The sequence below is a fragment of the Sebastes umbrosus genome, chromosome 6 (assembly GCF_015220745.1).
Source record: "Sebastes umbrosus isolate fSebUmb1 chromosome 6, fSebUmb1.pri, whole genome shotgun sequence".
Classification (NCBI taxonomy): Eukaryota; Metazoa; Chordata; class Actinopteri; order Perciformes; family Sebastidae; genus Sebastes; species Sebastes umbrosus.
This window is the reverse complement of record NC_051274.1, coordinates 23,433,866-23,459,371: the sequence shown is the minus strand read 5'-3', so window position 1 is coordinate 23,459,371 and position 25,506 is coordinate 23,433,866. Positions and strand designations below refer to the sequence as shown.

Below are 25,506 nucleotides of genomic sequence, written 5' to 3'. Positions count from 1 at the left end.
CTCGTCTGAATAGACCTGAAATGTGAGTTTAAATCAATAGGCAGGCATTTTTTCTTTCCAGATTGCCAAACCTGATCTGATTGAATGTGCAGATTTTGAGAATTTCCAGAATCCGTGCATATAGAGTCGTATACCCTGCAGCCTGAACTGTATAGAGCAGAGGTTATATGAGGTACAAAGCATGAGGAAGTGCTCACATTAAGGCATTATTTCTGTGCAACAACAGGTGGCAGCATTAGCTCGTTGAGCTTTTCTGCAAAGCAATGATGACAATTGAAATTTCACCATACTGTGTGGGTCATGTACAGTGACAGGGAAATGAGAGTGGGGACAGACTGAGAACAGATGGGCGAGAAGATGAGCTGTGAACCTTTGACTCGCTCTGAGGTGTTTGGACAGCTCAGGAGGGAGCTCTATGGAGAGGAGCAGTCCCGTCATTCCAGCACACATGTATTCATCATCCTGGGAGCCTCTGTGAGTACAACCTCTCATCTTCCTACAACAAGACATGAATAACGACTGTTTCCTCTTTTCTAAAAGTATACCTCGCACACTTCCCTTTAACAGTCTTTATCTGTAGAAATGTTCTATTTCAGATGTTATAAAAGTCTACAAACTGTCTTGTTTGCTGAGGTCAGTTACAGTAAAAAAGTTTTTTTTTTAAAAGAGAGATTTTAAAGTGACAGAGGCCAAACAGAGTTGCCTCACAAGAGAACAATTCAGTATGGCAGACAGTGTGGTAATCAGAGAATGAAAGCCAGAGTTCACTGAAATGTGCTGCATCTACTTTTTCCTTTGTCGAGCATTGAAAGAAGGGAGCAAAAACATTTTGTCTCGGCCTTCAGACACAATTTCTAGTTGTTTTTAATCTATCGTCCTTGTTTTGTCAAAGCCAGTGATCTAAATATATTTTACCTGAAGTCTCAGAGTCTTACAGAGAGGGTGTGTTCAAAGTTCCCCCATTGCACAACAGATCCACCCTACTCTACGTCACCACTTCATGTTTAAAGTTTACCTACTCTTTGGACTCTTTTCAACCGCAGCTGATTATCAGTTGGAGTTCATGATCCTGATCTCTTTTTTTATTTCTTTTATTTGCACAGGGGGATCTCGCTAAAAAGAAGATTTATCCAACTTTATGGTGAGTAAAGAATTGCTGCTCAAACACCAGTTGCACACAGAAGATGTTTTAAAGTTGTGTGATCGCTTTTCACACCGAGGGTAAATCCCTCCCCGCCCATTTACAGCACCTGAGGTATGCACTACTCCCACATTGTGACCCAGGTCATATCCGAATTGTCCTGACCAGGGTTCAACCCAGGGTTTATGGAGGACCACAAGAGTCACATAAATAGTAATAACGCATTAAATTGATTAATACAAAAACCAATTGTACAATAAAAATAAGCATTAATACATGTGTTTACAAATTAATTAATTCATCTACAAATAAATAGATTAAATTACAAAGTAATTTATTATTTTAAATTTTAATGGGCAATAAAAAGAAAAATTATGAAAAGAATTAAAAAATTAAATTTTAATCCATCAATAAATAGTTCAAATCAAAAAGGGATTTACAAAAACACCATAAAACAGTCAGTAAGTACATCGTTTAAAAAATTAATTTGAACTATTTATTGATGGATTAACATTTAATTTGTAAATTATTTTCATAATTCTTCTTTTTATTGCTGATTTTATTGCATTAAAATGTCAAATAATAAATTAATTTGTAATTTAGTCCATTTATTCATAGATTTATAAATTAATTTGTAAACACATTTATTAATGCCTACTTTTATTGAACAATTAGTTATTAATCAATGAAATGCTTTATTACTATTTACGTGACTCTTGTGGTCCTCCATACAGGTTGACTGGTTTGAATTGACAAAAGAAGGGTTAAACATGGGTCAGATAACCCTGGTCCGACCCTGGTCATTGGTGTGAAAGAGGTATTTGTATTATTATTAGTTTGACCCTTGCTCAGTGTTGTTATACATCACTGCTGTTTGACTGTCCTGTCTTCAGGTGGTTATTCAGAGACGGCTTGCTCCCAGATGACACCTACTTTGTGGGTTTTGCCCGGTCCAAGCTGACCGTGGAGGACATCAAGACAGCATGTCTGCCTCACATGAAGGTCTCCTTACTGGCTATCTGAGACAACATCATTGATTGTTTGGGGGTTTTCTGTTCAGGAATCATTGTTCCAACATTTCCCCTCAGGTCACTGATGAAGAGAGCGAGAGTCTCTCAGCCTTCTTCAGTAAGAACTCCTACCTGAGCGGCAAGTATGACGACGACGCCTCTTTCGCTCAACTCGACGCTCATCTGTCGTCTCTGCCCGGGGGAGCTGACGCCAACAGGCTCTTCTACCTGGCGCTGCCGCCCACCGTCTACCACCACGTCAGCACCAACATCAGAACCCACTGCATGAGCAGCAAGTCAGTGTCTGTTATACTAAAGTTTACTTGCTATCTGATCACATTATTCTAATCAGTGTGTGTGTGTGTGAAACAGAGGCTGGAGCAGGGTGATTGTTGAGAAGCCCTTCGGCCGTGACCTCCAGAGCTCACAGGAGCTGTCGGCCCACCTGTCCTCCCTGTTCACAGAGGACCAGATCTACCGCATAGACCACTACCTGGGCAAAGAGATGGTCCAGAACCTCATGGTGCTCAGGTAACAAGCTCTATACACACATCTGGATCTGGATTTCAGGAGTACTCATTATCTCTTCTTTCTTGTGTCACTGGGTTTTATTCCAGAAGTGTTTTATTCTCTCTCTTCCAGGTTTGGAAATCGCATCTTTGGACCCATATGGAACAGGAACAGCGTGGCCTGTGTCGTCCTCACCTTCAAGGAGCCTTTTGGCACTCAGGGCCGCGGAGGATACTTTGACGACTTTGGTATCATTCGGTGAGAGACAGTTCATTGAGATAAAAATGTTATTGTTACACTAAAGCCTTTAGTTGTCCTGATTCCACTTCTTGTTTCAGGAGAGACTTCAGGTCCAAAGCACACTGGAGAAAACGGATTTAAGGAACTTTATTAAAAGACTAACGTTTTGACACCAAGTGCGACTCCCTCATGCTCTGCCTACATGCAGCTTATGGTTGCCTCACCATTTTTCCACCATGTGCTAAATCAGTTCCCAATTAGGGGAGATTATTTAAGAGAATGGGAGTCTCAGATCTGTTTGACACTGATGAAGACACACTTGGCGTCGAAATGTTAGTCTTCTAATTAAGTTGATTGCCTTAAATCCGTGTGCTCCAGTGTGCTTTGGACCTGAAGTCTCGCCTGTTACAAGATTGCTCTATTCTATGAGCACTGGACAGGCCTACTTTTTCTTGTGAAACCACCTTCCTTCACTCCACTTCTTGTTTCTTGATGTAGAGATGTCATGCAGAACCATCTCCTCCAGATGCTCTCTTTGGTTGCCATGGAGAAACCTGCCTCCACCAGCCCAGATGACGTGAGGGATGAGAAGGTAACACCAATGATTGAAGGGAAATAATAATTTGTGCTTTTTTTTTGGTCATTGAAATCCTGTAATAATTGATGTGCTGTAGGTGAAGGTGTTGAAGTGTATAGCTCCTGTTGCTGCGTCAGACGTTGTGCTCGGCCAGTACGTGGGGGACCCTAAGGGCGAGGGCCACTCCAAGCTGGGTTACCTTGACGATCCTACCGTACCAAAAGGCTCCTGCACGCCAACATTTGCCACCGCTGTGCTTTATGTCCAGAACGAAAGATGGGATGGTGAGGCAAAACATCTTTTATCTTTTTTTATAACTTGTTTTAATCTTCATGACATCCCCTCTGATTGATCATTTCCATCATCCCCAGGCGTTCCTTTCATTCTCCGCTGCGGTAAAGCTCTGAATGAACGGAAGGCAGAGGTGCGTCTGCAGTTCACAGACGTGCCAGGAGACATCTTCGACGAGCGCTGTCAGAGGAACGAGCTGGTGGTGCGGGTGCAGCCGGATGAAGCCATTTACCTGAAGATGATGACCAAGAGGCCCGGGGTTTACTTCAGCCCAGAGGAGACGGAGCTGGACCTCACCTACAAGAGCAGATACAAGGTGCTGCACATTGTGGTCCATCATTCAGGTCCAACTGTCAGTCTTAAAATCTGATTTTTGTGCAAAACTTTTACCTATTTCAAGAATTTTCTTGAATCAAGTGAAATCTCTTTTATTTGTATACACTCGATTCTATATATATAAGTTGGTCACACTTTATTTGAACAGTCAAATGCTGATCTTCAAAATACTATAATATACTGTAAATATATCATGTCACTTAAATGTCTATTGATTTTGAGGTGCTATTTGATATTACTGTATTACACGCCTTTGTTGAATACTCGATTTTGATTGGTCAATCACGGCGTTTTACGGTCTGTTATTTCTTTATAGCAGACCGTTGCTATGTATAACAGACCGTTGCTATGGACGCAGTTATGATGTCAGACTCTGGCGGACCATTTTTGTGTCAAATTATTGATTTCTTAAGTAAGTAGCCATGTAATAAGCAGGATAATGTACAGCTAGCCGGTCATTGTTGTGAAATAAACCCCAGACAGGGTCTTGCATCGCCCTGAAGGGGTTTATTTCACAACAATGACCGGCTCGCTGTACATTATCCCTTACGTATTTGATGGATATTCAATGTCTCACAGTATTATTGATAGTGTTAGAAGTAGCTCACAATTAGATCGCCAGAAAAATAATTACCAACTATTTTGATAATCGATTCATCTTTAAAGTAATTTTGCATGCAAAAATATCAGAAAATGCTGTGTTCAGCCTCTGAAATATGGATTTTAGCCTCTTTTCTCTGATTTGTATCATATTAAAGTAAATATCTTTGGGTTTTGGACGAACAAAACAGGACATTTAAAGACATCACCTTGGTCTTTGAGAAACTGGAAGGGACATTTTTCAATATTTTCTGACATTTTAATAGACCATCAATTAATTGGGAAAATAATTGGCAGATTAATTGATAATTAAAATAATCATTAGTTGCAGCTCTAGTTGGAATAAACTAAAAATATCGTAGAGGTGTAGAGATTAAGACAGTTTGTTAAAAATGTAAAGTTCAAATGGTTGAACACTGTTGTCTCATATTGTATAACAGAGAATATGATACCCTATCCATTGTATCCAAATATAGACAGCTGCTGTTGTTTTGAAGTGAATTGCAATATAATGGAGTTTTTTTAACAGCTACCTTCTTCTTCTAGAACGTGAAGCTCCCAGATGCTTACGAGAGGCTGATACTGGATGTCTTCTGTGGAAATCAGATGCACTTTGTCCGCAGGTTGGTTGGACTATTTACTGTCATTGTAGCTATTTTATTTTAATGTGGTATTTATTTATTTTTTCCTGAACTGCTCTTCTTTGTGTCCCAGTGATGAGTTGCGGGAGGCCTGGAGGATCTTCACCCCCCTCCTCCACCAGATCGAGGGAGAGAAGAAACAGCCCATCCCTTACACATATGGAGGGTAAAATGACGTCTCTTGTTTTATGAGACAAAACTACAAACATGATGCACATTTTCCTTTCAGTGATCATTTCTCTCTCTCCTCCTGTCTTTTCTTCATTGTGTCCACAGTCGTGGTCCAGAGGAGGCGGATGACCTCGTGAGGAGGGTGGGATTCCGCTATGAGGGAACATACAAGTGGGTGCAGCCCCACATGACATGATGCCATCTCTCATACTCGTGCACACACACACACACACACACACACACACACACACACACACACACACCACTGTAGGAAAATTTACAAACAATAAAGTTTACTGCAATCTTTCACTGCTGTGCGTTGTTTGATTTTGTCTGCATGTAAAAAAACAAATACCACTTTTTTTTTTTTATCCCTTATCATACAAGAATGAATGTGGATATAACAATAACTGTAGCAGTCTGATTTCAGTGTTCACATGTAAATTTAACATTTCTATGAAATAGATCATCATGCACTCGTCTGCCTGCACTTTATTATTTATTTTTTTAACAGCATACACCACCTAACACCCACGGCCTTAAGACGTATGACACTTGTACTTACATGATTGTTTGACTTATATTTTAGGATGGAGTACAGGATCAATATTTACACATAGGGTCGTTTCAATGTTAAGAATATAAACCTGTTCTCTGCTATCAGCAGGTCTGTGTGTTTACAGTCATCATTACGTCATGATGACGCTGAACGCCACATAGAATTTATACTACTGTAGGAGGGCTTGTAGAACCGGTGACTCACTTAATAAAAAGAGACAAGTTTAAATGTCCAGCTTCAGGTAAGAATAACTTCCAGGTATCACGGCGGAATGATTGTGCCAAAAGTCACACGATATTTTTCTCTCTTTATAGGATATATATTTTTGTACCTGTAATATATTATTTTGTACTTATAGGATCACATTTTTTTGTATTTGTAATATATAATTTTTGTACTTATGGGATATATTATTTTGTACTTAATGGATATATATTTTTGTACTTGTATTATATAATATTTGTACTTATAGGATATATATTTTTGTACCTGTAATATATTATTTTGTACTTATAGGATATATTATTTGTACTTGTAGGATCAAATTTTTTTGTAGTTGTAATATATAATTTTATACTTCTAAGATACATTTTTGTACTTGTAATATATTATTTTTGTACTTATAGGATCTATTATTTTGTAATTATAGGATACCCTTATTTGTACTTGTAGATCACATTTTTTTGTACTTGTCATATATAATTTTTGTACTTATAGGATATATTTTTGTACTTGTAGGATAAAATTTATTTAAGATATATTTGTTTCTGAAGCATTAGCAATATGATATGTATTTGTTTGATAGTATGTTTTGTATTTGCAAAATAAAAAGCATTAGTTTTGTTAATGATGTTTTGTATCTGTGTTTGTTAGTGAATCATTTGTAAAACATGTTTTTTTTGTTTGTTAAGTTTTTGCAGGAAATTAGCTCCATGCAGGTAGGTCTTTTCAGCCAAATTCAAATCAATACTTTTAATACTTGTTACTAACATTTATAACGGTCAATCTGTCACAATGCATGCTTAACATTACAACTTCCATTTACTTTTAAATTTGTTAGATTCTTTTCAACTGCTGCAGCAGATTGATGCTGTTTCTTGTCATCTGTTTCTGTCTCTACCAGGTGAGAGGACTAGTGGGCCTCCCATCTTCAAACACACACACACACACACACACACACACACACTCTGACCAGTAACTCCTGCCAACACAACTCGGAGGGTCGTGGGAACTGCAGCGAAGACAGACATGTGTTTAAACATAATCTCCTCTGGGACTACTTTATTTGTTATTTCTTGTGTTATTTGATTTTTATTGTACAAAGACTGTATGCAATAATAATATCACGGCCTGTCAAGCTATGTTGACACTAATAATAGTGAAGATATTTTGGATCACACTAGAAAAAGTAGTTCCTACTGCATGATTGTTTATGTACAAGCTGTTACTGCACTGCTGAATTGATATTGACAACAATTTTGACATGTCGTTTCGGGATTAATTATGGTTCTATTTAGTGTCACAGCCGTTCCAGTTAGCCAGCATGCAACAACCCACCTAAATGGAACAGAGCCATAATGAATGTTATTAATTACACCTGTGTTTACCCTGCAATGACATGTCAAGATGGCTGCTGGGAAAAGGGCATAAAAGGAGTCAGGTCAGTGTTTTTATTGCGTTAAGATATTTTTTGATTTTGATGATTTTATTCTCTGGAAGTGAAAATAAAATAAAAACTGCACTACAGAGAAGTGTAGCAAGTCTTTTAATAATGTTTTAAGTAGCAGTATTCAAACACACAATCATTTAAGAATAAATAGTTTCTTTTCATTATTGCAATAAGAAAACATGTAGAAGTACCTGAAATATTAGGAACTCTTTGGCCATGACAGACTAGAAAGCTGTCTCAGTGAATTCACAAACTCGCCTTTACCTAACATCCCCCCTTCATCATTCATTATCCCAAATTTAGGGGAGACTATTTGTGTATAAGGTGCATCCCCTTTCACACATTGCTCCGTTTCCTTCGCTGCAGTTGTGCACGGCTGCTCCGTCCTCGATGCCCCGGGCGTACAGACGCACCAGCTGGCCGTGAACCCTGAGAGAGAAATAATAATATAACATAAGCTGAGAAATAATCATCATCCTTTGCCATCTGTGCACTATTTTATTTTCAGTTGGTGTAGGACTGAGCTGAGTTACAATTAAATGTGAACCTGAGGATAATACAGTACCGTATGAGAATACACTAAACCAGTGGTGGAGGAAGTATTCAGATCCTTTACTTAAGTAAAAGTACTAATACCACACTGTAAAAATACTCGTTACAAGTAAAACTCCTGCATTGAAAATGTTACTTAAGTAAACCCTTACCAAAATGAAGTTTATTCACATGTGCTATTAGTATACTTCTTTTGCCTTATAGGCCTACAGAAAAAAAAGTATGTAAGTATAATCAGGACAATATACTTAAAGTATGAAATGTAAAAATATTCAATGCAGAAAAATTTAAAAAGAACTAAACTCAAAATTACAGATTTAAATAATTAAAAGGAAAAGCACAAATCCTGATATTTGTGAAGCTGGAACCACACATTTTTTTGTCATTTTTTGCACAAAAAAAATGACTTTAATTATTAGCAAAATAGTTGTTAATTTATTCAACAAGTTAATTGACTACTTGATTGACGACGAACCTTTCCAGCTGTACTTGTATATACTGTAACAAGCATCTTCAGCTCTTTGTATGCTTTGTATGCACAGAATTTAAATTGTAAAGTAACTAGTAGCTGTCAAATAATCGTAGTGAAGTAAAAAGTACAATACTTCCCTCCGATATGTGGTGGAGTAGAGGCAGAATGTGGCATGAAAAGAAAATACTCATATAAAGTACAAGTACGTCAAATTTGTACAGTACTTGAGTAAATGTACTTAGTTACAATCCACTCTCTCACCTGCAGAGGACCTCGGTGATAGGCAGGATCTCTCCGTCACAGTTCCACACCGACACAGCGGGAGATTTACTGCAGCACAGACCGCACAGGAAGGGGGTCGCTGTTTTCTGTTTGTTGGTCACATCTCGTCCTGTGTTTCTCTCTGCCAGGTGCTGCTGAGATCCGGTCGTGCTCACAGTCTCAACGTAGCTTCCCTCTTCTTCATCCATCCCACCACTCGACCCTTCGATCTCTTCGTACAATTCCTGCTCTTTTCCGGGAGGGAGAGAGAAACGGACGGCCTTCACGCGGTGGACCTCCACAAACGGCAGGTCAAACTAAGACAAGTGGGCAGAGATCACAGTCAAGTAGTGTTTTAAACTTGCAAGTCCAGTTTTGTTGTGATGTGAAAGAGCCCATACCTGGTCCTGTGTGCTGGTGTGCCTGTAGAGGAACTTGAGGAACCCCAGCGGGTGAGTGTCCCATACCAGAATGAGGTCTCCCGTTCCGTCCGCAAGGTGAGCAGACGGAGAGAGGCCCAGAGGACTCTTAGGACACGAGCTGGACATGCAGGTGAGAGACACACACCTGAACTTACCCTCCACACTCACCCACTCACCTAGACACACACAGAAAGAGACACATGATGATATATCAACAAAAAAAATCCTATGTACATAGTGCTGTTTGCATGTTTTAGCCCATTACACACACTTTACTACACTTGTTTGGATTTCTGAGATTTACTTTTCAGGCGACGACTGGTTTGAGTTAGCATTGCTGTGATTGTTTGGACGCAAAACAAACATATATCTGTTACAAAAGGTTGTGTTTTTTTTCTCACTTTTTCTACACTTTGCTTTTTCTTGTGGCTAATGTCACCTCTCCAGCCCTCTATGAATGTTTCAACTAAGGCAATTTTAGAAAGAAGATTCACACTGAGGTGTTGCAGTTAGATCTGGCTTCGTTTGAAAGGGTCACAAGGCTGCTTTAAAGGTACAGCGTGTAGGATTTGGTGTCATCTAGTGGTGTGGTTGCAGATTGCAACCAACTGAGTACCCCTCCGCTCACTCCTCCCTTTCCAAGACTGCGGTAACGTGACCTGCCAAGTGCAAAACCGTGGTAACGCAGTTTGCCTCAGTCAGAGGCCATTGTTACCATAATAACACTACTTTAGGAGCAACAGAAGTCAGGCGGCAGCTGGTGGTACCACGGTTTTACACTCTAAAGGCCCTGACACACCAAGCCAATGGTCGGCCATTGGACTAGTTTTTTCACTGTCTCCCGCTACTTCGGCTCAAGTCTGTGAGTTTTTTCGATCAATTCAGCATGTTGAATTGGCGTAGGCGCCCGTCGTTGAGAGAAATCACTCTGATTGGTGGTTCAGCTTCCGAGAAATGGAAGTGAGGAAAGCAAGCCAACGAGTAAAGTCAAGAGGAAAGACATCTCCACACCGTCGCTGCTGGTGTGGAGAGTACTTTCATCTCACACAGGCACAGAACATAACGCGTTGGCCATCGGCTGTAGTCTTAGTGGTGTGTTCGAGTGCAACGTTTTGGCCAAGACAAAGGACGTGAGGCGACGCACCTGGTGGCCTTTATTGCCGCTAGTTCTCTGATGTTGGGTTGGTGTGTCTGGGCCTGGGGGTCTAAGCTCTCTCTAGAGCCAGTGTTTGGTTTGACCGTTCTGGGTTACTGTAGAAACATGGTGGACTCCGTGAAGAGGACCCGCTCCCTATGTAGACATGAAGGGCTCATTCTAAGCTAACAAAAACACAATTCTTAGTTTCAGGTGATTATACACTAATGAAAACATAGTTGAATATTGTATTCCATTTCTGCTGATAGAAATGTTACAAACTGTTCCTTTGAAGTGGGATTTCTGCTAAACAGGCTAAAACATGTGTGACGACCCCTCCACTCCACTAGGTGTCCTGTGTCTTTTTGCTGGTTCTCCTTTGTTTTGCAGGAGAGGGTCGTCAGGCTGATGAGCCACACCTGGGCTTGGTGTGGTTGGGATAAAAGCTCTCTACCTTTCAACAGATGTGGCTCTCTTCCTTGGCTGGCACACCTGTTTTGGTTTTGTTTGCAGCAGACATTTTCACACACCCACACATGCCTACATTACTGATTACTGACTTTCCACGTTTATTTAGTTATTGATTGTTAGTTTGTTAAATAAATGCCTGTTACTATTTTTAAACTCGTCTGGTCTCCCATTTTTGTTGCAACCTTTGAGCCGGGTTGTAACAAATGCAAACACAGGACTTTAATGTGTGTCTGTGTTATTACCTTCTGAGTCACTGCTGAACTGGCTGGAGTGGGAGCTGTACAAGGAGCCTGGATCTGACGAGTGGGGGAAAAGTCTCTCTGTGCTTCTCGAGCACACACTGCACCTTTAACACAAACACAACACAAATACTTTTCACTCTGTTGGGGCGTCTGTGAATTAACAAACTCCTTGACCTTGAACACCCATTCATGAGCGAGCATCATAAACCATTTCCTGACAGCCGGAGGCAGCTACCTCAGACAAAGACGGAGGCATTGTGCACTCTAACAAGTGAGGCAGAGGCTCACCTTTCATCTAGATCAAATTCCTCCTGCTATGGTTTCTACCCTCCTTAAGGTGCACCAAACACCTGAGTCCCTGCTGCAGGCGGGAGCAGCTAAGGTGTCTCAAGCAGTGAATTTGAACCATTTCACTGGTGCTTTAATAATAATGATCCCAGGGACACTTTCTCTCTTTCTCATTAAAAGGGTTTCAGGTTAGACTGCTTAGATAAGAGTGAGGACTCAAAGAAAGGACGGCAGAAAGATTAGTAACAGGCTTTCATCATATCTGGAAGTACATGTGTTATTATGGGCTTCTTCCAGCGCTGCCATCTTGCACCTATGTTGTCATAGTCATTACTCTTGTTATCCAGGATGATTCACGGAGGAGTTAAACAACTGGGACTCATGAAAAGATGCTGTCGTTGTTTATATGAAATTTGTATCACCTCAAATGGCTGAGTCACAGTCACATAATAATGGAAACTACAGTAATGAACCTCTGTAATACAGGAAAAACACATGCAAACAGTAAATACTATACTCTGCAAATAACATAATGTAAATAGATAATACTCCCATGCTGCCAGATAGTTGCTGTTTCAAAGTTTTAAGGTGTTAAAACAGTATAATCTAGTGTGTAATTTTCTTTTCTTTATTTTTTTTTTAACGTCTGCTTTGTATTTATTACTAATTGCACTGTGTATACACCCGTCTTTGTTGTCAGTGTTTTGTCTTACCCTGAGAGGCAGCGTGTCCTGTCTCTAGGGCTGGAGAGCAGCGGGTCTGCTGGTAGATACTGAACTATGCCTGCATAGCTCCTGTTGCTCAGGTACACCATTGTGCCTAGACAAAAGAGAGCAACGAGATTAGCTGATGTAAACACAACACTGTTAACAGGAAATATATGTGGGGAATGTGGTTTTGTGACATAAAATGTTTTTTTTTAAAAAGAGCATGTGCGCTGTAGTCGTAGTGCTATTAGTGACAGTTTCAGGATGCATTTTTAACTTTCAAGCTAAACAAATATAGAAACAGAGAATTGTATGTAATTCAGCATGCGGTCGTGTCTGTTCTTTAAATGAACACCACCTGAATAGTCGTATCGGAGCGGTCCCATCCAGCGGTGTTTTTCACTCTCAGCCAGTACGTCACCGTAGAAGCCGTAGCCCAACAGAGACACGGAGTAGCGCACCAGAGTAGAGGCCTGATGGACTGAACCCACATCTAAGGGCTGAGAGTCTCCTGCAAGGCATTGTGGGAAATAAGAAGGAGCATAAAGGCTTAAAGGATAACTTCTGTATTTCTCAACCTGGACCCTATTTTCCCATTTTTATGTGTCTAACTGACTGACGACAATTTCTGAAACTGGTCCAGTATTGAGGGAGAGCGCTGTAGACGGCAACTGCTCACAGGCTGCAACACGGTGCTATCGGGTAAAGCTTGCACCGTCATTTACGTCCACTAAAACTGCTTGTTTTTACAAATGACAGGCTCTGATTGTTAGTATAAGTGTCTGACATTATGGAAAGAGTCTCGCTCAAGGAGAAGTCTCCTTCTGAAATCTGGCGAGGTGACGTGTCCGGAATACAACCGTGGAATAGTGAATACATCCATGGTGGAAACAGGCAGTTTGTTGTGTTGGAGTACAGAAAGCTTTTCAAAGATTTCAATGTCTTGCAATTTGGACGAGGTCTTTGAATTCGATGGCCGCCCATATTTATTTGAAGCAGAGTATACGGATATTCAGATTTCACAACGAGACTTCTCCTTGAGCGGGACTTGGACACAATCAGTGCTTGAAATGGGTTCACTTCACTTCGGATTTTTGTCGACGAGCACCCTTATTTCTTATTGTGTACCGCCACCTCCTGGTGAATCTAGGTGCGCCCCTAAACATCTGCGTAACTGCATCCTCTGCGTCAAAACATAGTTAGCTTAATGCTGAGAAAACAGCGCTGAAAAATGCTTTTCAGGTATTCCTTCGTATTATCCAATTCAATCTGGGGCCAACAGATATCATATTATGAGTTGGTTTCATTGTAGCATGTATGCAATATTATCAATAGCCATACGTTTTTATTAACCAAATATACATTTATGTACAAACTGTGGAAATGTATGTCGTATGAAGGCCCAATGTATGTAATGAAATGCATACAATAATACATTTGAAGTGGGATATATTTTACCAAGATATACATATTAGGGCTGTCAAAGTTAACACGATAATAATGCGTTAACGCAAATTCGTTTTAATGCCACTAATTTCTTTAACGCATTAACACAACTTGTGTTTTTTAAGGTTGTAGCGGGCTCAGTTTTAAAGAGTGAAGATACTGGTATCATATGAAACTAGAAAACCTAAAGAATCCACTGGTACCAATCATGTTATACTCGCTTGTCGTGAAGGAGACTAAATAACGCTCCAAGCTTACCCTAATTTTGGAGAGGAAAAACTGGCATGGCCATTTTCAAAGAGGTCTCTTGACCTCTGACCTCAAGATATGTGAATGAAAACGGGTTCTATGGGTACCCACGAGTCTCCCCTTTACAGACACGCCCACTTTATGATAATCACATACAGTTTGGGGCAAGTCATAGTCAAGTCAGCACACTGACACTGACAGTTGTGAGGGTTTCTGGACAATATTTGTCATCGTTTTTTGTTGTTCATTGATTTCCAATAATAAATATTGTGGCAAAGTGGCAAAAAGAAGCACTTTTAGTGAACGTAACGTTACATTGACGCTGCTAACTTGCCCTCGCAGCTCGTTTTGCGGCTGCCGGTTACAGCATTATCCCTCAATACTGGACCAATTTCAGAAATTGTTGTCCCCATTAGTCGCTTAGACACAATAATGTGACAAAATGGGGTCCAATAAGTTACTCTTTAACTATGGAAAATTGGTTTTGCTATTATAAGAATTTGATTTTTAAAAAAGAGTGAATTATTTTAATGAAAATCCTTCCTCACCAATGATGATGTGCAAAGCTGAAGTGACGGGGTCGATCACTCCCACTGTGGCGTAACACACACAGTCTGTAGAGCCTACAGTAGAGACAGTAGAGCAGGATGAGTGTGATGTGTGCCACCACCCTCCAACTCCGTCAGTTTATGAATACTTAATAATAACCATGTCATTACCTGCAGGGATGATGCCAATGTGAAGCGGACAAGGCTGCAAAGTGACAGTGGGATCATTCTCACAAAGGCCTGCCTCTTGTTGTGTCCGCCCGATCAAACCGTGAAGTAATTCGCTGAACATGCCATCTCCACCCACACACACCACACTGGTATAAACAAACACAAGAGTTTCTGTTGTGAGAGCTTAGCTGCTATAATGCTCTCCGGCCACAGCGGTTACACTGGTGCTGCTGGTTGATCTTACCCGTCAAAGCCGGTCAGGTCTTTCTTCAGGAGATGGTCTCTGGCCTGGTTGGCTCGCTCAGTCACTAAACAATAAACTTTCATTCATTATTTCTTTAATTAAGTAGGTATAAGGTCGTGTATTGTGTTGTTTCTTACCTATTACATGAGAGCTGATACCAGCCAGCTCAAACAGAGGGGCAACCAGAGTGTGGTAGATCTGTCTTCCTTTCTTCTTTCCTCCATACGGGTTGATGAACACCAGCAGCTTGTTTGGACGCAACGGACCTGAAATGTGGAAACATTTATTGCATGCTGTTTGAGAGGCGGCAAACTCATTACATTTTCTAATTATTATCCATCCATACTGTGAGTTTTGAGAGCAGCTCTCAGGTGTTTTGTCCACTGGTCTCTGAGCACCCGACTGGGGCAGCTGAACTGGGTCCGGCCCAGTGTCCATAGTAACCCATAAGAGCTCCCGCTGCTGCTGCGCTTCACGTAGAAAACTGGAGGCAAATGATAGATAAAGAGAACGATGCAATAAAACCACATTATCACCTGCTGCAACGTGGGGGACTACAGGCACCTATTTGACTAAATTGTAAAGACAGTGTGCCGCACACTTGCATGCAAATCACTCTCATCTAGTTTGAAACTCAATGGCTAAAGATGTGTAATGCCTCAGGCTGTGTTATCATTTACTCAAGTGGCCTTGAGATACCCGAGAGTCTCCCGAGAGGACCCACCTGTGAAGTCTTTCTCCGTGTCCTCGACTGACTTGTGGGGCAGGATCTCCACCCGGCCCTCCTCCACTCCGACCACCTCGGCTACTGGTACTGAAACTTTAATCACACAGACAGCACCAACTTCAGTGGACACGCTCCTTTGCATACAATGAATAGATTATTTTAACCACTGGAAAAGACCGTTGGCCGTCCTCACAGCAGATAGTTTTACTTATCATAGCAGGTGTCAAAGCACAGGTACTAATGGCTGCAACCCATTTAGCTGTTCCAATGCAAGGACTCTCTTATAGGCCTTTTTGACATGTGACATTAGGAAGCAGTGGCGGACTCAGGCTGTCTGAGGGGCAGGGGCGAAAAACAATGAAAAGGGCACCAGCTGCATGTGGTGCCCTTTTCAAGCCATGAGGAATTATGGATTTGGGGACTGACTTTCCAAATTGGGCCCCTCCTCCACACCCACTCCAGGTTTTCTAGTTTAATATGATACCAGTATCTTTACTCCAGCTTTAAAACTGAGCAGGCTTTATTTCTTGGTTTACTTAGCTCCTCACCTTTGTACATACATCTTCGCCTGTCATACCTGGTGCTTCTTCACACTTTTCTTTGACCAGAACTTTGGGCATTGCCTCTCTGATCCTTTAATTTTCTTGATCTCTCTGTACCCTGGCTTTTATTTATTTATTTATTTTTATTTCCTCGGTGCTGTGCGCAACTCTCACCCGAACCTCGCCGCTTCCTGTGGTATCAGATGACAAGTTGAAAGGTGTTTCAGTGATAACAATAAATGTATTTATCATGTAAATACATTTAACTTGTATTGTCAGTGATATATGTCAGTAAGAAAATTGTTGTACTTGATCCCATTTAAGGGTCAACCATAGACCTTTGAATGGGCCGCCCCCCCCCCCCTGGGCCTTGGGCCGGGGGTCATCTGTACCCTTTGACCACCCTGACGGCGGGCTGGGGCGGGGCACCAACGTACAGAAAGTTTTCTAGCGTGTAGGCAGCCGACTTTATGACACTGCATCGCATCTTCTCAATTTTAAGGGCACCCTAGAAGGTACTTTACATCATGTTTTATCTATCATAGGGGCATCCAAGGGGGCACTATTGCTGTGTTTTTTTGGGGGGGTTTTTCAATCAGGGGGCACATTCCCCCTCCCTGAGTCCACCAGTGAGGAAAAGCACAGTACTAATAACATTATTGATGACTGAATTCCAGTTAGTTGCTTTCAGTTTCAGGGTCCTGGTAGTGTGTGCACGCTGCCTCACTGGCACACCTAAAAAGAGCGGGTCCATCATCTATATTATTAATTACACCTATTAAAATGTATTTTTGTTGTTGTCTATATCTCTGTTTGTACTTCTGTATATGAACATGTGCATAATAAAGAAAGTAATAAAAAGAAAAGTGTGTGTTGTCTCAAGGGAGACACAATGTCTTGAAACCTGTTTTTTCTTTCTCTGCAGTGACAACAGATTATCTCTGTGTAACTTCACGTGTGTGTGTGGGTGACAGTGAGAGAGGCATTTTTTGCTGTTGACAAAATATGCCAGGAGGTGTGAGTGTGTCTGTGTCTGTGCTCTCTAGAGGGTTGTGTTTCGTGTAAGTGCTGTTTAACTTGTTCTTCACGTTTCCTGAAAGCAGCTCTGTGGGTTTAATTAAACCCTGCCTGCAGATAATTGTCCAAAAATCCCCTGTAAGGTGTAACACTCAGATTGTTTTTGTTTCTGATTTTTCTTATAGGCTACTTTTAAATGTATGTATAATGTCTTGATTGTCATCATTATGTTCTGCCAGTTCAGTCAAAGCTGAGTTGAGTGCAGACAGGAAACAGGTTGTTGTGTCTTTAAACAGCAGCAGCATTCCAGCTGAAGCATTCACCCTGTGTGTGCGCGCATTTACTAGACTATTCATAAATACTGCGACACTATAGATGTTTTGAGGAGTTTAAGAGCCACCTACCTGTTTTCTTGTCTCGGTTGTTCTTGTCCAGCTCGGTCCAGTTGAAGTGCCAGCCGGTCAGCACCGCCCGGTATCGTTTAGTCCCGACCCACAGACTGGACTCCAGCCGCAGATCCGTCTCCATCTCCATCTGGAAGACACGCGTCTCATCCACTGCAGCGTCGCTCTTCAGCGATTCTCAGAAAACTTTTATGCTCACGTTTTACAGCCATAACTTTTTACATCTCTGAATGAAGAGCAGCAGCAGCCGGTTGGCAATCTGATCTCACCATCAGCCAACAACACCTCGTTTTATATCTGACTGTATGTGAAAGTCATCTTCCTCTCAATTCATCTGGAGATCTGGTTTTTTTTTTTCCTTTTTTTTTTTTACTAACACAACACACGTTTAGGCCATCGTTCCTGTGAAATGTTGACGACAACGACTGGCACACTGGCTGTTATTCTAAAAATATTAATTTCCTCTCCAGTCCCTCCCTGGTGACACCTGCTGCATTTGCATGTTGCTCTGATTGGATGCCAGGACTTCACCTGAAGTATGAGCACATATGGGTCACTTACTGGGAGTGTTTATTTAAGGGATTTGGTTATTTTGTACAGCAAGAAGGATTGGATCTTGTCACATTATTATAGACAGTATAATACCAGCCAATGGGCTGATCAATATGTAAAGTGAGTCCTTCGAAATTACAAGTTCACTTTTTAAAAAAAACAAATGCAATTCTCTAAAGGAAAATGTAAAACTTTTTCATATTTATGTATATTCTTATATTTTTTGAGCAGTTTACTTGACATACAGATAACAATGATGATTCAGTTGTTTCTCAATTTAACAATTCTTTTTTTTTATGACTTCAAGTTTATTGAATTTCAAGTTTTCAACAACACAAAACAACATTAAAAACCTGACAACGCAATCTCTAAACAACACAAGACAGAGAAAAATAATAATAATAATAATAATAATAATAATAATAATAATAATAATAATAATAATAATGAATGAATGAATGAATGAATGAATGAATGAATGAATAAATAAATAAATAAAACAAAATAGGTGAGGATTATTAATAAAAACTCCCCTCAAGTTCCCATCAACAGACTACAAAGCAGATTCAGAGGGCAGCTTCATTATAGACTTCTCTTATGCTGAAATAATACTGTTTAGCCCCATGCAGGCTGGTTGTAAAAAAAAAATTGTTTATTTAACTTATGATGAGCACAAATGAATACGGCCTAAACTAAAATAATAACACTGGTAGAAGATACAGGACCCCTAGGATTCTCACCAGCAGACTGAGAAACAGTTTTCTCCCCCAGGCCATCAGACTCTTAAACAGATAAATCATACAACACTCTCTCCCTGACAAAAAGTGCAATAAACAAGTGCAATACTTCAATCAATGCAATATGTGCACTATAAAAAAAAATGCCTGTGCAATATTTTCATAGTATGCAACCTCTACTGCTCCCATATACAACTCTGGAAAAAAATAAGAGACCACTTCAAAATTATCAGTTTCTCTGGTTTTACTATTTATTGGTATGTGTTTGAGCAAAATGAACATTTTTGTTTTATTCTATAAACTACTGACAAAATTTCTCCCAAATTTCAAATAAAAATATTGTCATTTAGAGCATTTATTTGCAGAAAATGACAACTGGTCAAAATAACAAAAAAAGATGCAGTGTTTTCAGATCTCGAATAATGCAAAGAAAACAAGTTCATATTCATTTTAAACAACAAAATACTAATGTTTTAACTTAGGAAGAGTTCAGAAATCAAATATTTGGTGGAATAACCTTGATTTACAATCACAGCTTTCATACGTCTTGGCATGCTCTCCACCAGTCTTTCACATTGCTGTTGGGTGACTTTATGCCACTCCTAGCGCAAAAATTCAAACAGCTGGGCTTTGTTTGAGGGCTTGTGACCATCCATCTTCCTCTTGATCACATTCCAGAGGTTTTCAATGGGATTCAGGTCTGGAGATTGGGCTGGCCATGACAGGGTCCTGATCTGGGGGTCCTTCATACACACCTTCACTGACCTGGCTGTGTGGCATAGAGCATTGTCCTGCTGAAAAAAAAACACTCCTCAGAGTTGGGGAACAAAAACTATAATCCACCAATATAACATCCGGGCTGTTTAACAAACGTGATGCCCAATGATTCCAAAATTATTCTGCCTACTGCCACTTTAACTTGGATTTACCCCAAAGACTTAAATACAACTCTGTTTTCTAAATAAAAACAAATATATATCAATATACCAATTTAACTTTATGTTGACTTGATAGAGGGCTCAAGGGCAAAAAAAAAAAATGCTTTTTGGCCCCTATTAACCCATCTCCCCTCAAGTTCCCATCAACAGACTACAAAGCTGATTCAGATGACAGCTTCATTATAGACTTCTCTTATGCTGAAATAATACATGCAGACTGGTTGTAAAAAAAATAGTTTATTTAATTTATGATGAGCACAAATGAATACGGCCTAAACTAAAATAATGAATACAAAAAACAGGTAATAATACATGACCCATGTAGTTGAGAATTGTTCTTCCGTGGTGCAAAGTTATAACAACTAATTGGCCCACAATGAATGTGTGGTTTTGGGACTCCCTGGGGCCTGATGCTTCCTGTCTGTATAAAGTCTGCAACTATAATCCACCAATATAACATCCGGGCTCTTTAACAAACGTGATGCCAAATGATGCCAAAATGATTCTGCCTACTGCCACTTTAACTTGGATTTGCCCCAAAGACTTAAATACAACTCTGTTTTCTAAATAAAAACAAATATATACCGATATACCAATTTAACTTTATGTTGACTTGATAGAGGGCTCAAGGGTAATACAAATTGCTTTTTGGCCCCTATTGACCCTCAAGTTCCCATCAACAGACTACAAAGCTGATTCAGATGACAGCTTCATTATAGACTTCTCTTATGCTGAAAAAATACATGCAGACTGGTTGTAAAAAAAATAGTTTATTTAATTTATGATGAGCACAAATGAAATCGGCCTAAACTAAAATAATGAATAAAGAACACAAAAACCAGGTAATAATACATGACCCATGTAGTTGAGAATTGTTCTTCCGTGGTGCAAAGTTATAACAACTGGCCCACAATGAATGTGTGGTTTTGGGGCTCCCAGGGGCCTGATGCTTCCTGTCTGTATAAAGTCTGCAACTATAATCCACCAATATAACATCCGGGCTCTTTAACAAACGTGAAGGAATTCTTCAAAATAAAAGTCATTTATGGCATGTTTTCGTGCCTCACGCAAGCGTTACAACTTTTATTGTGAAGTCCCAGGGAACACTCTGGACCGGAAATGTCGTGACGTTATTGTGGCACGCTCCTTCCTCTCCTCCCTTCCATGCTAAGCAACAAGCCGACTTAGCCAGCTCGCGAGACGAGCTCTTTAAACACCTTCTCGTGTGATTATTATGAATTGATTGATCCTTGTGGTATATTTTATTTCTCCACAGTCCAGATAACAAGCCAAGTAACAAAATGAACATACGAAACGCGAGGGTAAGTCTGCTGAAAGCCTGTCAGCCATGCTGTTAAGCTACTGCTAGCACAGCTACTGTTAGCTTGTCCAGATAGCATTAGCATTGTGGCATGCAGCTTTTCTGACATTCAGCTTCTTTCTTTCTTTCAGCCGGAAGACCTGATGAATATGCAGCACTGCAACCTGCTGTGTCTCCCAGAAAACTACCAGATGAAGTACTATTTCTATCACGGGTTGTCCTGGCCTCAGGTGATTTCACTGTGCAGCTTCAGATTTCACTCCCAGTAGACCCTTTACACTTACACACCCAAAACACTGACAATAAATCATTCATTCATTCATTCATTCATTCATTCATTCATTCATTCTCACTGTGCAGTATCATTTTCCACTTGTGCAATTTTGTTTATAGTCTGTTTATTGTCAATACTGTGTATACTGATCCTATTTTTATACTTCCTTCTATTTAAATGGTTCATATTTTGATACACTTTGTTTAGCTCCTTTTTTTTTTACAGTGTTAGCTGATGCATATTGTTTTTTGCACTATCCCCTTTGCTGCTGTACACTGCACATTTCCCCCACTGCAGGACTAATAAAGGAATATCTTATTTCTGCTGTTTCTGCAGGACAGATAATAATGCATACAGTGCATTTTCATAGACTAAGCTACTGGAGTTACCCTGCACTATACTCATTTTTAACAGTCTCTTCTGCACTATATTCACTTTTTTTTAATAGTCCTGTATCACAGTTGTTACCCTGCACTATATTCAATTTTAACAGTTTTCTTCATCTCCTTGTATTTTTATATATCTGGTATATTTTTTTGTACTTTGCACTGCTAACTTTTTTACTGCCTTTTTACTAACATGTTTTGCACTATGGAACTGTGATGCTGGGAACTTGAATTTCCCTCGGGATCAATAAAGTTACTATCTATCTATCTATCTATCTATCTATCTAACACCACTGGCCCCTGTCATTTAAATATTTACAGTGCATAATGTTTGACACTCATTGTTTGTTTTTTTATCGTTTCAGCTCTCATACATTGCAGAGGACGAAAATGGCAAAATTGTGGGATATGTGCTGGCAAAGATGTGAGTATCTGTGACCATATTGGGTTTTTTTTAATCTGACAACACAAAAGTGATATATATATATATATATATATATATATATACATATATATATATATCTTTTTTTTTTTTTTTTACTATGATTATTTTATTTGTATATTTGTGTGTATTTATTTATTTATTTATTTATTCATTTATATTTATTTTTGTACACTTGTTTTTTTTTGAGTGCCCTCGGGGTATTGTCATGGGTGGGGGTGGGTGGGATATCTATCAGTCCAAACATGTTTGTGCAGTGGATTGTCAGAGTTGAATTAACAAAATTCTGAATTAAACTCTGTTTAAAAGAAAAAGTGATATATAATGTGTTCCAAAAAAACTTCTATTAATAGGGAGGAGGATCCTGATGATGTACCCCATGGACACATCACTTCTCTGGTGAGACACCTCATATATCTCCTCCGTTATACATATTCCATGTTTTATAGTACTGGGATGTTTTTCTCTTTTTTATGGGGCAATAAAAAAAAACTTATTTGTTGTCTTCCAGGCTGTGAAGCGCTCCCACAGACGTCTTGGCCTGGCTCAGAAGCTGATGGACCAGGCCAGCCGGGCCATGATAGAAAACTTCAATGCTAAATATGTCTCACTTCATGTTCGCAAAAGGTACTGTGGGCTCGCTGTGGACTTTGCTTTGTTCTGATACATTATTGTTTGGTTTACAAAATGTGCTCAGGCCCTGACTGTGTGTGTTAGTATTAACCCTGTTTTCAAGGGACTTACCAATCTTTTCTTCCCACTGCAGCAACCGAGCAGCCTTGCACCTGTACTCAAACACACTCAAATTCCAGTAAGTCTATTTCTGTGCCAACATTATTTCTTTGTTTAAATTGTAATGTATGTACTCCTGTGTTATTGTTACACAGTAGCTTATTGCAGATATGGTAACGGCTTATAGTTGATGTATAGTGTTTGTGGTAGTAAATGCAGCCCATAAGAATATATGATGAAGAATATGTTATTAACACTGATGAGAGAAGAAGGTGTTTAGCTCAGTGCTCCACATTTATTTTTTTCTGACTACATGTTCATTTTGCAGTTGCCAATGACCTCCAACTCTACAGTACACACTGTGCCAAAGCTTTTTTCTCCTTATTCATATCTTCAAGGTCATTTAGAAATGGCGTTGCTGTTATAGACTATCAGAGTGCTGACAAGTTTTTTACAAAATCAACTTAAAGAGATCCCCCCCGCCAACAGCCCCCAGACACCAGAAACAAATACTCTGATTTATTAAGTTTACTGTTGAATTATATTTTCTGTAAATTTAAGTTCTCAACAACGCCAGGAATAAAATTCTAGTGGGAAAAAGCTTTCATTTATCAAAGATTATACCATTGTCTGGGGGAATACTCAACTCTGACTGGCTGCAGGGTGTCCATTAATTCCCGATAATGTACACCTACTAAGTAGTTCTGACTGACTGCGCTGTGCTGTTATTCACAACACTGAGTGTAAAGTTAGTTCTTCAGTGCCTCATCCTCTGAACACCACAGGGTGGCGACTGTAACACGCAAGCGGCAAGAAGTTATTACACTGCCCGTCTGAACCTATACATCCATGCTCTGAACATGAGCTAACTGTTATTGTATCTGACACGTCCTCATCCCTACTCGTCACATACAGCCACTTTGTCACGCCCCTTGGCGTAACTTTAGGTTCAGGCAACAGGACCGCTACAGTTAAGTTTAGGAAAGAACAACATGGTTGGCTTAAAACTATTACGTTTGTACAGTGAAAATGAAACTGAACGATGTAAAGATGGGACACGAACGAACAGCTGATTGTAACATGACGCACGGGACACGAACAACGGTCTCCTGGGTGAAAGCCTTGTGTTTGTTGGACAATGACATGGCTGGATAGCTAGTCTTGTAGTTAAACATACTGTTAAATTGTATTTACTGTTTTTCAACCATGCACAATGTTATTGATGCTGAATCTTATTAGCATAACATTAGATTTCTGACTTGTAGCTGAGCCAAAGCGTTCAATGAGCTGAGCGGACCTGAAATACCTCCCGTTGCCAAATCATATTTACGGCATTATGCCCCACTTATCAAACATTAATTAATTAATTTGACCTAACATTTGAATATATTATGTTTGAAAACACTGCCATTACAGTATATATTCCACCTGTAGACTATAAACTCCTCCCAGGTTGCTAAATCCCCCCAAATTCACATCATAAAGATGCAAACTGGCAGCTACAGCCTTGACTATTAGATAGTTTGTTCTGATTGTAACTGATGTGATATATTGATGTTTCTCCACAGGATTAGTGAGGTAGAGCCTAAATACTATGCTGATGGGGAGGATGCCTACGCCATGAAAAGAGATCTGGCCCACATGGCCGATGAGGTGAATTACTTCTCTATGCTGGCGCTACACTGACATGATTTTCACCAGCTCCTTGTTACCTTGGGGGACGTGAAACCCCGCTGAGCGCCACTGATGTGCAGATACTGACTATGAATTTGTTGTTTCCGTCTACATGTCCCACAGCTTAGGAAGCCCGGAGTGCGTGTCACGGGCCAGGAGGCCCCATCTGGCCAGAGCCCATCAGGGTCTGGTGACCAGGAGAGAGAGAACGAGAGAGACAGCGGCGGAGAGAGCAAAGAGCTGAGTGAAGTCAGCGAGGCGACGGAAAGCACAGACGTTAAAGATTCTTCTTCTGATTCACAATGACGCTGCAGTCCTAGACATTTTTAAATTCATCCTTCACCTCCTCTTTTTATCTCGATTTGACAATATGTCCAGGCTTTGCAAACTGTGACTAGCTGTGCGTCAAAGCCTCTCCCACATTTCCATCGCTGGTTTTTCTTAAATCTTGCTTTCCGCTGCAGTGATGAACCTAAAGTCTGGGATAATGACGTGAATCAGGGTGTTATCTAAATGAAACTAAAATGAGTAACTGGTCTCAATGTTTTTTATTGGATTGCTGTTGTCATTACCAAAAGTGGCCCAAAGTTCTGTGAGATTTAGAGAATTGAAAACAACTTTTCAGGTTGTCTCAATGTGGTCTCTTAATTATTTAACAGAATTACTGCAAATAAATCTTTCAAATAATACTTTTTGTGTCGCACTTTTTTTCAGTAGTGATCATAAGAGCTGCTTAGTTGTTTACTAGTGGACTAGTGTAGTCCTTTACAATCTGATAACAGTCGTATCGAGGTGGGAAATGTTTGA

General features: G+C 40.0%; 3 protein-coding genes and 1 long non-coding RNA gene across 6 annotated transcripts in view; 3 read left to right on the top strand and 1 right to left on the bottom strand.

Annotated features, from left to right (window-relative positions):
- The window catches only part of LOC119490573, an 839,978-nt gene that overhangs the window by 60,469 nt on the left and 754,003 nt on the right, over positions 1-25,506 (top strand). The window lies entirely within an intron of this gene.
- On the top strand, positions 265-5,826 carry LOC119490546 (glucose-6-phosphate 1-dehydrogenase-like). Its single transcript, XM_037774039.1, has 12 exons — positions 265-474; positions 1,104-1,141; positions 2,035-2,143; positions 2,230-2,447; positions 2,524-2,682; positions 2,794-2,919; positions 3,400-3,493; positions 3,576-3,762; positions 3,850-4,085; positions 5,252-5,328; positions 5,420-5,512; positions 5,623-5,826. Exons 1-12 carry the CDS (start codon positions 346-348, stop codon positions 5,711-5,713), a joined length of 1,557 nt encoding a protein of 518 aa, XP_037629967.1. The 5' UTR covers positions 265-345; the 3' UTR covers positions 5,714-5,826.
- Positions 7,826-18,120, bottom strand: zgc:158263 (ceramide kinase family protein). The gene is made up of 13 exons (XM_037774037.1): positions 17,644-18,120; positions 15,678-15,773; positions 15,300-15,437; positions 15,091-15,219; positions 14,954-15,017; positions 14,710-14,855; positions 14,539-14,613; positions 12,654-12,806; positions 12,302-12,407; positions 11,301-11,404; positions 9,432-9,628; positions 9,031-9,347; positions 7,826-8,174 (listed from the first exon to the last, which is right to left on the bottom strand). The coding sequence occupies exons 1-13, from the start codon at positions 17,771-17,773 to the stop codon at positions 8,045-8,047; spliced, it is 1,785 nt and encodes a 594-aa protein (XP_037629965.1). The 5' UTR covers positions 17,774-18,120; the 3' UTR covers positions 7,826-8,044.
- naa10 (N-alpha-acetyltransferase 10, NatA catalytic subuni) lies at positions 21,000-25,388 on the top strand. Of its 3 annotated transcripts, none has more exons than XM_037774066.1 (8): positions 21,000-21,192; positions 21,323-21,421; positions 22,217-22,275; positions 22,647-22,692; positions 22,805-22,920; positions 23,060-23,104; positions 24,594-24,678; positions 24,823-25,388. In XM_037774066.1, the coding sequence occupies exons 1-8, from the start codon at positions 21,172-21,174 to the stop codon at positions 25,003-25,005; spliced, it is 654 nt and encodes a 217-aa protein (XP_037629994.1). In that variant the 5' UTR covers positions 21,000-21,171; the 3' UTR covers positions 25,006-25,388. The 3 variants fall into 3 exon arrangements, with proteins under 3 accessions (XP_037629994.1, XP_037629995.1, XP_037629993.1); XM_037774067.1 differs by having other exon boundaries at positions 24,801-24,966; XM_037774065.1 differs by having other exon boundaries at positions 21,001-21,192; positions 24,814-25,388.

Excerpts from the sequence above, each read along its gene's own strand:
- LOC119490546 (XM_037774039.1), top strand. The coding sequence starts at position 346 with ATGGGCGAGAAGATGAGCTGTGAACCTTTGACTCGCTCTGAGGTGTTT. Across the intron at positions 1,142-2,034 it reads AAGATTTATCCAACTTTATG|GTGGTTATTCAGAGACGGCT; the intron begins GTGAGTAAAGAA and ends TCCTGTCTTCAG. Across the intron at positions 5,329-5,419 it reads CAGATGCACTTTGTCCGCAG|TGATGAGTTGCGGGAGGCCT; the intron begins GTTGGTTGGACT and ends TTTGTGTCCCAG.
- zgc:158263 (XM_037774037.1), bottom strand. The coding sequence starts at position 17,773 with ATGGAGATGGAGACGGATCTGCGGCTGGAGTCCAGTCTGTGGGTCGGG. Across the intron at positions 15,774-17,643 it reads CAACCGAGACAAGAAAACAG|TTTCAGTACCAGTAGCCGAG; the intron begins GTAGGTGGCTCT and ends GTGTGATTAAAG. Across the intron at positions 14,856-14,953 it reads GACCTGACCGGCTTTGACGG|TGTGGTGTGTGTGGGTGGAG; the intron begins GTAAGATCAACC and ends TGTTTATACCAG.
- naa10 (XM_037774065.1), top strand. The coding sequence starts at position 21,172 with ATGAACATACGAAACGCGAGG. Across the intron at positions 21,422-22,216 it reads ACGGGTTGTCCTGGCCTCAG|CTCTCATACATTGCAGAGGA; the intron begins GTGATTTCACTG and ends TTATCGTTTCAG. Across the intron at positions 22,693-22,804 it reads ATGGACACATCACTTCTCTG|GCTGTGAAGCGCTCCCACAG; the intron begins GTGAGACACCTC and ends GTTGTCTTCCAG.